The 13,034-nt window shown below is 43.6% G+C and overlaps 1 protein-coding gene across 5 annotated transcripts in view; it reads left to right on the forward strand.

The window, feature by feature from the left end:
• The first annotated feature begins 5,703 nt into the window (after positions 1-5,703).
• doc2d (double C2-like domains, delta) overlaps positions 5,704-13,034 on the forward strand; it is a 45,650-nt gene continuing 38,319 nt past the window's right edge. For 2 of the 5 annotated variants that reach the window (XR_008570794.1, XM_054780482.1), the window contains exons 1-4: positions 6,341-6,670; positions 10,418-10,823; positions 11,221-11,300; positions 12,041-12,115. Coding sequence is in view for 4 of the 5 variants with exons in the window: in XM_054780482.1 (XP_054636457.1) it covers positions 10,436-10,823; positions 11,221-11,300; positions 12,041-12,115 (543 nt within the window). In the remaining variant the exon portion in view is untranslated. Of the gene's footprint in view, positions 5,860-6,328; positions 6,671-10,417; positions 10,824-11,220; positions 11,301-12,040; positions 12,116-13,034 lie in introns of those variants that run through there. The other 3 variants (XM_054780483.1, XM_054780485.1, XM_054780481.1) reach the window with 3 other exon arrangements.

The following is a 13,034-nucleotide window of genomic DNA, read 5'->3' on the forward strand; positions in this document are numbered from 1 at the left end:
TGCAACAATGTAAAATCATTTCCAAGGTAAGTTTCTTAACTCAATTTGTGACATTTAAACATGACTGCTCAATCTGTGTTACTGTCAAAACAGAGAATACAGTGCAAATGATTCACAGGGATGTGCAATTTTATCGACTTAAAATTGGTTACTTTTCAGCTTCATCACCTTGCAAAATTTGCAACACTATTGCTTATATTATACGAGTCTCATTTGCAAGTATGCATTTTTGTTCCGTTTGTCTTCCGGGAATTGGGGTAGTCAGCAGCATGGAGCTACTGCCTTTGGGACATGCAATGTGGCAGGTGTGTCTCTTATTGAGCCTTAAAGTATGTTATACTTATTATGCATTATGTACATGATGTACATAATGATGTACATAATGTCATAATGTTTAATTCATTGACATTTCTCACCATGGAAATTGCTAATGCTAACCACTCGATAGAAATTCACGATTCCCGAAATTCACTTGTTTATGGGATTTCCAATATAAATGGGTATTGAGCTGCATGCCGAGTGGTTAGCATGTTGGTCACACAGTCAGGAGATCTGGAAGATCGTGGTTCGAATCTCTGCTGGGCATCTCTGTATGGAGTTTGCAGTTTGTTCTCCCCGTGCGTGCGTGGGTTTTCTCCGGGTACTTGGGCTTCCTCCCACATTCCAAAAACATGCATGTTATGTTAATTGGCGTCTTTAAATTGTCCATAGGTATGAATGTGGGTGTGAATGGTTGTTTGTCTTATGTGCCCTGCAATTGACTGGGGACCAGTCCAGGGTGTACCCCGCCCAAAGTCAGTTAGGATAGGCTCCAACATACCTAGTAGGATAAGCGGCATAGAAAATGGATGGATGGAGCGAGTGCATTTGTTTTAAAACATTTTGTTTATTGTTTATGTTGAATGTCACATATCTCTCTGTCCCTGATAATTTATTATCTTTATTTTGTTAACGCCTTTACCCCACTCACGCAGTACATTACAACAGGGAGACACTTTTGAACATCGGCAGGGTTCACCATGAACTTTCATTTAGCCTCTCAGACTTTGCCTTTCTTCTGCGCCGGGAGAACGCAGTAAACGAGGCAAGCGAGCCGGCCTGCATGCTAGGCTAAAAGCTAGAGCGACTAGGCCACCGCTACCAAGCTTGCTGCTAGCCAACGTCCGCTCTCTTGAAAACAAGATGGACGAACTACGAGCAAGGATTACAGCTCAACGTGAGATCAGGGAATGCTGTGTCCTCACCTTCACAGAAACCTGGCTGACGGAGGATATACCGGACTCGGCGATCCAGTTGGAATCATTTGCTGCTTACCGGGGAGATCGGACTTTAGCGTCTGGTAAACACAGAGGTGGCGGCGTCTGTGTTTACGTAAACAAACGGTGGTGCACAGACGTACAGACGATAGAAAAGCACTGCTCGCAGGACATTGAGCTGCTGATGGTGAAATGCAGACCTTTTTATTTACCTCGTGAGTTTAGCGCTGTGTATTTAACTGCTGTTTACATCCCACCACGAGCTAACACTGCTAATGCACTAGGCCTCCTGCATGACATCATCGATAAACACGAGACCAAACACCCAGACGCTGTATTCATTATATCTGGCGATTTCAACCACTGTAACCTCAGGACTGTCCTCCCCAAATATTACCAGTATGTGAGCTTTCCCACAAGGGAAAATAACATCCTGGACCAAGTCTACAGCAACATGAAAGGTGCTTTGAAGGCTGTTCCAAGACCCCACTTTGGAAAGGCTGACCACATCTCTATATTCCTTTATCCAACGTACAGACAACTTCTCAAAAAAGCTCCCCCTGTAAGTACAGCAGTTAAAGTGTGGAATGAAGAAACTGATCAAGTACTTCAGGACTGCTTTGGCTGCACAAACTGGGATTTGTTTAAAACTGCAGCGGGGAGGGAAGATTGTACTGTTGATTTGGACGAATATGCTTCTGCTGTTACTGGCTACATTAGCACATGTATAGAGACTGTTACCACCACCAAGTATTACAGAAAATACCCTAACCAAAAACAGTGGATGAACTGTGATGTAAGGGCTAAGCTACGTGCTCGTTCGACTGCATTTGTCATGGGCACCGCTGATGACTACAAAAAGGCCAGATATGACCTGAGGAGGTCCATACGGGAGGCCAAAAGACAGTACAGACAGAAGCTGGAGGGCTACTATTCCACCTCAGACCCTCGGCGCATGTGGGCGGGGCTCCAGCACATCACAGACTATCGACAGCAGAGTAGCGTAGCCACGTCCAGCCAAACCACACTTCCAGATGAGCTGAACGAGTTCTATGCCCGCTTTGACACCCAAACTTCTGATGAGCAGAGAGGGTGGCTGAACCTGGGGAGCACACAGGACGCACCTCTCATGGTGACATCAGCTGATGTGCGCAGGGTTCTAAACAAAACAAACCCACGAAAAGCAGCAGGCCCAGACAACATCTCAGGACGTGCACTTCGGGTTTGCTCATCAGAGCTAGCTGATGTGCTTGCTGACATATTTAACCTGTCGCTTGCACAAGCATCTGTACCGACCTGCTTTAAGTCCACCACTATAGTGCCCGTACCCAAGAAGAGCAACGTGACCTGCTTGAATGACTATCGCCCTATAGCACTCACTCCTATTGTTATGAAGTGCTTTGAAAGATTAGTCATGACCCACCTCAAAAAGAGCATCCCGGCGGCAACCGTGGACCCTCTACAGTTTGCATATCGCCAGAACCGGTCCACGGATGATGCAGTCAACACTGCCATCCACACAGCCCTTTCTCACCTACAGGGCCAGGACACATACGTCAGAATGCTATTTATAGACTATAGCTCTGCTTTTAATACAGTCAGCCCCCACAAACTCACAAATAAGCTCCTCACACTTGGCCTGTCTCCCTCCCTCTGTAACTGGGTGTTTAACTTTCTCACAGGCAGGCCCCAGTCAGTCAGAGTCCACAACCGCACATCCAGCTCAAGAATTGTGAGCACTGGGACCCCACAGGGGTGTGTGCTGAGTCCACTCCTCTACACGCTCTTCACCTACGATTGCGTGGCCTCCCAGAACAACACCAGCATCATTAAATTTGCGGATGACACTACAGTCATCGGACTGATCACTGGTGGTGTTGAAACATCATACAGAAGAGAGGTGGCGGACCTCATAGCTTGGTGTCGTGATAACAATCTCCTTCTCAATACAGATAAGACTAAAGAGATGATCATCGACCCAAGAACAAGGGAAAAGGAGCCGCATAAACCCCTGTTTATTGATGAGACTGAGGTGGAGAGGGTGAAAACCTTCAAGTTCCTTGGCACACACATCAGCGAGGACCTCACCTGGTCTCACAACACCCAACAAATTCTGAAGAAGTCCCAAAGGAGACTGTACTTCCTGAGAAGACTGAGGAAATTTGGCATGTCCACCACAATCCTGAGTTGCTTCTACAGATGCACCATCGAAAATGTCCTTACCGCCTCCATCACTGTTTGGTACGGTAACTGTACAACACGTGATAGGAAGGCACTCCAGCGGGTGATCAAGACCTCACAGAACATTGTTGGGGCAGCCCTCCCCTCACTGCAAGACATTTATACATCTAGAGTCCTACGCAGAACACACAACCTCATCAAGGACAGCACACATCCACAACACTCATTATTCACACTCCTACCATCAGGCAGACGCTACAGGAGTTTGAAGTCCAGGACCACAAGGCTGGCAAACAGCTTTTACCCACAGGCCATCAGGCTTCTCAATGAAGCACTCAGACACGCCACACGCAACACACACTCATAGCACTTTATTTATTTATTTATTTATTTATTTGTATTATTTACTTGCATTAATGTCTCTTCTGTTGTTGTTGCTTAATTTCTTGGTATTTATGTATATGTGTTTATGTTTCTTATGTTCTTATTCTTTCTTGTGTTTTTCTTTCTTTTCCTTGGGAGAATGAACAGAATAAGATTTTCATTGCATGGTATAACTGCTGTTTTACCATGCACATGACAATAAAACTCTCTTGAATCTTGAATCTCTTGAATCTTGAATTCACAACATTAGCTTCCTCGATTTTTTTTCTCTTCCACGATGTAGCTTATTGTTGATGTGGCAAACAGACTAGTTTGCGTAACATTCTCATTTGAGTTTGCCAAATGAATGAGCCTTACAGGATACCGTGGTATTGTGTAAACTGAGTATCGCAAGATTTGGTGTTGGATGTGTGATCCTCGATTGCTGAATTAACAAGCAATGCTGGGAGTATTGTCCACTCACATCTTTATTAATACCAGAAGATTCAACTTACCAAATGGTGAAATACAATAGTGTGTTACACGCGATATTGTACGATAACCGAGGCAGTATGAGAACCCAGGCAAAATTTGGGGCAAAAATGTTCATCAGAATCGAATCATATGAAAAGTGGGATGTTCGAAAACCGAGGTTTGACTGTAGAGGTGGCCTTCGATGGACTAATCAACCAGTCGTGTGTCTATGAGATGCAGACAAGTCCACTGGTAGAGAGCACAGTTTCCCAAAACGTGAAAAACATCTGAGAGTTTTAGTGGTCAGCAGGTCAGCTGCGTGCACTCTGCCTCTACAGTGAGCAGAGGAAGTGCTCACCTTTTCATTTTCACAAAGCGGCAGAGGGTAAAGACCCTAAGAGGATTGTGTTATCTATATTTTTTTTCAAACCTCCGTAATATCAAAGAAGTCTTGCAAGGTTAACATCAGAACGCTTCTCTTCTCTTTGGGATAAGTAAATTCAATGTTTCTTATAAAATATGGTCCCTTCTTATAGTACATTAGTGAATTATCAACAGTCTGGAACTAAAGTAAATAAAAAAAATTGCTGTACTTAAAAGCACTGGCTGCAACATTAGATACACCTGCATAATCGAGTGAGATTTACTATGAAAATGCTGCCTATTCAGAGTAACAATGTCAACTGTAGAGAATGTCTTCTATGGTAGAAGTTAGTACGGATTTAGAACTGCACAGTATTTTATTGTTGAACCTCTTATGTACGGTGACCAAAATGTCCCCCTTTTTCCCACCTTGCTGAGTTTACATAATGTAGGACTTCGGAATAATCCATTACAGGGAAGCTGGACCTAAACCCGGCAGATCCAGGTTGAGTGTGGTATGCCCTGGCCTAGACTGAACCATTGACATTTCCATTCACACTTATGGCAAATTTAGGGTCTGTTCACACAGCAACATTTTCAGGTCAAAACAGTAAAGTATTTTATCGATTCAGCCATTCATCCACACGGTAACGGCATTTTGGGTGCCCCGAAATTGTATTTTTTTAAAACAGGAAAATCAGACAACTCCACCTTGTTGTGGCCGTGTGGACAAGCAAAACACTACTATCTGAGAACGATGCCGTCGCCATCACATGACCAGAAGTGGCTGGTTGTGTACTGCTGTCAAAAAGCCAGCATAATGTCTGAATATTCTGACTGGCATGACTCCCATTAGCCATCCACCTGATATTTTTCTCTTATGCTCCAATATGACTTGCAGAAGAAATTCCATTTTGTTGTCAGTTCAGACAAGCCGTACAAGCGGAAGACAACAGATCTGATGCAAATGCATTCTTTCTTCTTCTATAGTTTTGGTGTGTCACATGGTCCGTGTCTGTTTACAGCTCAACATGCAGCTGTGCCTTATGGTGGTTGGAATTGTCTTCACACTCTGGGGAGGAAACATCAAAATGAAGGAACTGCTACTGAGACATTTTCGGTTGGGGGGTCCGGTGCTTTGATCACCTTGACACCTCGAACAAAAGGAAAAAGGGATAATTTCCATATTTTTAGACAGCTTTTTTTCCTCTTTAGGTGTCAGGTATGTGTTTCAAAAGTCTTGACATGTTTTTCTGTGTTTAATTCATATTTTATTGCGCTTCAAGCTTCCTTTTCTCTTACAATGCATTGTTACTGATGGATAGGTTGACTTCATTACGTAGGCTGATGCTTCCTGTTCCTCACACACGCACACACACATACGCAAGCACATATGTTTTGCACAAGTCAGTCAACATGTTGATTTTAATTTCCGTTCCTTCAGCGGGTAAGATCTTCTTCCATCCCGCAACAATATTGTCTGTTTTGTGTGCTGTGTGTGTGTCCCTCGCCATCCACAACATGTATTTGTCTCACTGCATATTTGTTTGGGCTGTTGGTGTGTGTGTGTGTGTGTGTGTGTGTGTACCTCCTCATCTACCTCAGTGTCTCGCTCTGCCTGTTGGTCCATCTGTCTCCCTCTCTCTCTCACACACACACACTCTCTCTCTCTCTGTCTTTCTCTCTCTCTCTCTCATTTCACGCTTGCACACATCCAGCACCACACACACACATGCTATTTTCCTGGGTTCCCTTCAACCTTCTCACCACTGAGGAAGTGAGTGTACAGTGTATGACATGCACAGTCTACACTCGACTGATGAGGATTTTAAGTGGATACGTCACAAATAAGGGGACGGGGAAGAGGGAGGGACGGAGAAGAGGAGAGCAAGGCATGAACAGAGAAAGAGAGAGAGAGACCGAAATATATTGACTCAAAGCTGGTCTTCATGGTCCTTAGTGTATATGTGTGTGAGAGGCAGGCGTGAGAGCAGTTGAGATGGAGTACTGGCACAGATGAAGACTGCCACTGGGTACGTATTTTGGCGGCTGTGTGTGTGTTCGTGCGTGTGCGTATGTCTGAAGCTCCGAGCAAATGAGTTAGTGAGCCCCGTGCTTGCAAGTGCTCATTGATGTCATTGTAATAACCTAACTGTGATTTCAGGTTGTCGTTACATAAATGTGGTGGTAAATGACTGAGTGAGTTGGCGGGAGGGAAAATTGGAGCATGGGGTCTAAATGTTGATGCCGTGTTTTAAAGCACATGTGTGGTTTAAGTAAGTTAAAGGGAGGAGAGACGTTTCAGTTCACTACTACAGTAAGTTGTGTCTTTGTGTGTGAAGATGAGACAGACCAACTTCAGTGCAATAGTATAGAAGATGTACAGTATGTAAAACTTGATATACACCAACTCTGAGGGAATTGTCATGGACCTATATGTCATAGTAAAGTGTGTCTCAATTCAAACAGGGCTACACGAGAAGATTAAAAAAATGTCACTGCTCAAACACAGAAGAAGGTAACTAAGCTGGTTGCCAGAAATGATTGATTCTTTAAGTCCTTTTTCCAAGCGAAATCAGTGTTCTTCCCTTTAAAGAGACAAATGACACAGAAGAAATAATTGTCCGCACGGGCATACACTGGATATATACTTGTAGTTGTTTATCCACCACATTGACCCTCACAGAAGCATTTTCTGTATGCTGACCACAGGTGATGGTTTTATTTGGAGTATGTTCACGTGTGTGTGTTTAGAACCACACTGACATCCTTACAATGATGTCTCCTTTTATGTAATTTAGTTTGAGAAAGGTTGAAGAGTTGATTGTGCTGATGTAGAGCAGCCTTTCTCAAAATTAGTGTCTTGACCAACAATAGGTCCCAGGTTAGGTATTATTGAGTGAAATTATGTGCTACTAATGGTAAAGCTACTAATAGGCACATATTTCCTTGGCTTAAGGTGTCCTTTTCATTTACATCTTTTATTTATACATTATGGCAATACATTATAGTGCTTTTAGTGAACTTGGGTGCCTCTCATCACCTTTTGTATTGGACTGCACAGGGAAATCCAGAAGAATATCTGGTGGGTTACATTATAGTTGTCAACGGCCATGCATTTCTCATTTCAAAAATAGTCTTGACCCATATGAAAACAAATTACAAGATGATTTTATAGTTTATAGCTGCCCGACAGTGACTTTGACCTCCCCTTTTGTTACTTTGGGAGTCACTATGGGAACATTGCACCTCTGTTGTTTTCCGCTGTGTTGAGTCTAAACACTCTTTTAGGTCCTTAAATCTCCGTGCGGTGAAGTGCAGATGAGGTAGCATGTCTTTTGTAAGTGGGAATCAGAAAGGAGGCATAAGGCTGTTGACACGCCTCCTTAAAGGAATACCAGTAAGTGTTGTAATAAAGTGCTGATAAGGTCAGTAGAAACAATGAAGGACGATTCAATATTTAAATTTCCTCTGTATCTACTTGCTTACTGGGAAGCAAGGTGGTGGTGCATGTGCTTAGCATGTCTGCCTCGCAGCCAGGTGGTTCTGCGTTCAAATCCAGCTTGGACTTCTGAGTTCATTGGGTTAATTGGAGATTCAAAATTGGTGTGAATGTGAGTGTGAATGTCTGCATTTGCTCTGTGATCGACTGGTGACCAGTCCAGGGTGTACCCCGCCTCTCGCCCAAAGTCAGCTGGGATAGGCTCCCGTTCACTCGTGACCTTGAATGTGAATAAAATTAGAGACGCTCAATATTGGCTTTCTTACTGATATTGTCCAGCACTTCTTTACCACATTATGCATTTTCTACTGGATGTATTTCACAAATAAAGACTTTGTGCAAAATAAAAGAAATACTGCAATATGTAATACAAGCATAGAAAAAGTGCCAAAACACTGGCTGTGACTTTGAGTGAGTCAATCTGAGGTGTGATATTAGATTAGAAGTATTGACGGAAGACGCCTTACTCCTCACTCGCATAACCAGTGCTTTATGTTATGTTCTGCATGACTGGTTGGACTTAAGTTGTGGTTGTCCTTAGTTTTCATGTACTTTCTTGGTTTGTGCTCTTATTTTGGTTTTCTGTTTCCTGTTTGCAGTCGCTGGAAAGCGCGTGCAGCAGGGCTTGTTTCGTAGTAGTCAGCATTACTATTCAGGTGGAGCCGCATTACATGCAAAGAGCAAAATGTAACACTTTACAGTCATTGGAAATTACATATTTACAATCCGAAAGTGAAACTTGGAAATAATTCCAGACCATGGACATACGGAGCTTGTTGCACTGTGGAGCACGGTGCAGTGTATTTATTTATTTTTTTTTGTTTTATTGGTTTAATTGACAGGGACAGTCTACATTAAATAGCATGCTGCAAATGCGCCACAATTAGCCAAAAGGCTATTTTTCATCTGTTGTCTCTGGACAGATGTTAAAATGTGTCTGGTTGATGAGGGCCCATTCATACACTAATCTCATTATAGGCAAAAGAAAAGATACCGATGTATCCTGTAGCTCATTTTTATGCCAATATCGGCTGATAATATTGCACATTAGACATCCCCACATAAAACTGGTCATGATACAGTCACAACAGTCAGTTGTGTATGTCATTATCATGGGAATATTTGGTACTAAATCAAGCACTTTTTGAAGTTTAGTTTAAAGTACTTTAGTTTAAGCTACTTTACTATGCGTTAGAAGTGCTGTCCCTCTTTGGCTCCAAACTACACTTTTTTCAACCAAAAAAGTACTTTTAAAACACCCCGCTGGCTACCATATGATACCAATAATGGTTTAAAACAACAGACTGAACAAATAAAAGCCTATATTTGCCACAATTGAACGTTAAACTTTGTAAAAATGTTGTTTGACCCAAATACCCAAGCATTGTCATGCATGGCTTTCAAGCACCACTGTCTGGTATTCACGTAAATCTCCATGGTGTGTACACATGAACACAAGCAGTCTCAGTGAAGTGACTGACAATTTGGAGTCATTGTGTGGTTATGATAGCCTATACATTCAATCATAGCTAACATTAATAGCAAAACTTCAAATATCATTCTTACCTGGCAACAAACACATCTAAGGCCGTGTGGCTATCAGCGTCGGAGCAGGAAGTGGGCGGAATATACAGTTTACAAAGTTTAGCTCCCCCCGTGCAGTATCTCACTCAGGCAGACAGCACCTTTAATTGTAAGGTTTTATTAAAGGGATGAATACATGACGAAAACCTGCCTTCATCCTCTTAATCGCTGTGAGGAAACTAGGAAACGATGGCCTTTGGTTAATGGAGTCTGGACATTAACAGTTAATACGCTTCATTTAGAGGTAAACATGTTAATGACTCAGTTCGCTTTGCTCTGAGCGGTATTATGTAAATATTGCTGAGGGGAGGCACCACTGAGTGCAAGAGAGAGAGTGTTGGAGAGTGAATCTACAGTCATACATTGGAATATTCATTCAAAGCACAGACTTGGTGCGCTGACACAAAGTGTGAGTCACACTTGAAGTGGCACAGGTTCTGGCAAATTCTATTTTGGCATTTGAGAGCTCAGGATTTCATCAACGGATAAAAGCTGAAACATATTTCCGCCTTTTTTCGCCCCCTCTTGGGTGTTTGGAAGATGTGCTGTGAATTTCAAAACAGTGGCCGCTGTCGTACAAACTTACCCACTGTGAAAATTTGTGAGCGGAAGGTGTGTTGTTTTGTTTGTCTCCTTTGAGGCCGAGCCTCTTGTTGCTCGTTTTCATTTCTCTTCTTTGTCTTTTTCGTTCCAGTCCCGTTCAACAGCCCACATGAGCGTCTCCAAACCACCACCGCCGCCGACCACCTCCCACCTGACCATCCCTCCTTCCTCTTCCTCCACACCCTCCTCGTCCGCTTCCTCCCCCTCAGCCACACCCCACTCCTCGGCCCTGCCCCCTCCATCGCCCGTCAAGATTTCTATGCAGGAGCACTTTGCTATCAACGTGTGCCCGGGCCCCATCCTCCCTATACCACAGATCTCAGATTTCTTCCCACGCTTCCACGACTACCCCTGCACGCCACCACCTCCACGGGAGAAGAAGATCCTGAAGGAGGAGACGTTCAATGGGGACATGGGCGTAGGCTACAAAGATGGAGAGAAGCGAGCAGACAACAGTGGGGACCGAGAGGAAGTAGCTGACTCTGATGATGACGACAGTGAGTTTCTTAAGAGTTTGCATGTGTTTTCATTTATATGGAAATTAAAGAGCATTGCAGCGGAAAAATAAGCAGCTTGAAAACTTGAAAATGGAGAGTCATCTTTTCTAGACCATCACAACATATACTCACAGTGTAATTTCAAAGTAAAGTGTATGTATGCCTGTCTCAGTATAAGTGCCCCAGGTGCTTTATTGTGCAAAACTGCAACAGTCACACTCAGGCTTTATATTTCTGCTCATTTTCCAAACCGTAATCAAACAAGACGGGTCAATTCATATTAAGCAGCGCCATGTTCTGTTCTTCGTCTAATGTGACTCAGAGCTTTTGAGTGCTTCTGTGTGGCTGAGTGCATCTGAGTACAGCCAGCAATTCCTGATGTCTTTGTTGCTTTCAGCCTATTTGGGGACACTGGAGTTCACCCTGCTCTTTGATCAGGAGAACAACTGCCTTCACTGTACTATTCACAAGGCAAAGGTAACCATAACTTTTATGTCCTCTAGTCCAGTGATTCTCAGCTGGTGGGTCGGGACCCAAAAGTGGGTCTTAGACAGCTTGTTAAAAATTACATTAAAATATGTAATGTACAAACAATGTCGTACTTGTTTTTTGTTTTTTTTTTAAGTAAAATTGAGCAATAATTTTGTCATCCTTCTCTTTTGTATATACTCATTGCAGTGTTGCAATTGAAATATCTGATTTGTAGTCTTATTTGTATACATGCAGTTATCATGTTCCTCATTTCCTGAATAAATTCCTCTAAAATGCACTTTGGACATACTGTATCATTTATTGTATTAATGTATAAAACAACAACATAGGCTATATAAAAGAACAGGAAACAACAACAGATAAAAGTCGCCTGAGAATGAATGACCGTTGGACAATTTGGGTCTCAAGTTGAGACCCTTTGAGAACCCCTGCTCAATAATGGGTGCATCTTCATCCTCTTCTAAAGTGCAAAGTGTTTGGTACAAGGACGTTAGCATCACATATTGTCACATGTTCTTAATTATGTAAATCCTTCTGAATAAGTCCCTAGAGGACAACACAATTGAGTCCAGGGGAGTGAGGAGCAGTGGCACGAAATAGAAATACCCACCAGCACTATTGTGATGTCTGACCCTGTCGTTTGTGCGTAGTATTTGAAGGCATGATGATGTCACACTTACCAATACAGTACAGTACACTCTCTTTGTATGTGTGTGTGTCCACAGGGACTGAAAGCCATGGACTCCAATGGGCTGGCTGATCCATACGTCAAGCTTCATCTTCTGCCCGGGGCTAGCAAGGTCACTGCTCTAACCCTAACTCTAACTCAGTGTCTATTAACATAACACGCTACCAGACACCCAATCCCCAATGAGTGGTTGCACATCACACACACAAAACATGACACATGTTATTTCCCTTTTTTTTGGAGATCATATCTGTCTTCTTTGACAAAAAGGTGAGAACGCACCTACCAAAGCGTCACATGGCAGCCAGCTTAATTTAGCGTGTCGTCTCGAGCCGCCGAGCCGAGAATGTTGCGGTGGGTTTGCGCTTATTGCACCTCGTTCAATACGTGGCTTTATCGAGCACAAACACGTTCTGCTCTGCTGTACTGTTCTTGTTTTGTCTCCAGCTCAAGCTGGCGGGAAGATAAGGCATGCCACAACCACAGCCCTGTGCTTTTGGCAACCTGTTGTCGACCATTTTGGCTCAACGTGGATAGGAAGTGAGACTATGATAAGCGAGAGGGAGCATGCTGAGCCATGATAGGTCGAATGAGGCAACTCCAGCGAGGTATAAAGTGCCAACTACAACGAGGTCCAGGGCATCTTTGTCCCCCAGCCCTCCTGTAGGTCTGCTCTCCCATTGTTCTTAGTCTCAGTGCGCACTTTCCACCTCTCGTGCCGTCTCCGTCTCACTATATCGCTGTGACCTTCTTTGACCTTGAAATACCAACAACGTGAGGCGAGAAGGGAGAGCGGGGAAAGGGGGGAGAGTAAGTGAAAGCGGGTGGGGGCACATTACGAGGAGGACAGCAGCAGGTGGTTGTCATGGAAACAGGGAGGATTGTTACACGGCTCACGTCAACAGGCGCGTATTGATGAGGGTAGAGCACTGGGTGGGCGGGACACGGAGAATGCGTCAATGAGGAGGTAAGTACCCGTGGCCCGTCATTAGTTAAATATCCACCAGGCGGTTGATGCAACTTGACAGTTG

The sequence above is a fragment of the Dunckerocampus dactyliophorus genome, chromosome 6 (assembly GCF_027744805.1).
Source record: "Dunckerocampus dactyliophorus isolate RoL2022-P2 chromosome 6, RoL_Ddac_1.1, whole genome shotgun sequence".
Taxonomy (NCBI): Eukaryota; Metazoa; Chordata; class Actinopteri; order Syngnathiformes; family Syngnathidae; genus Dunckerocampus; species Dunckerocampus dactyliophorus.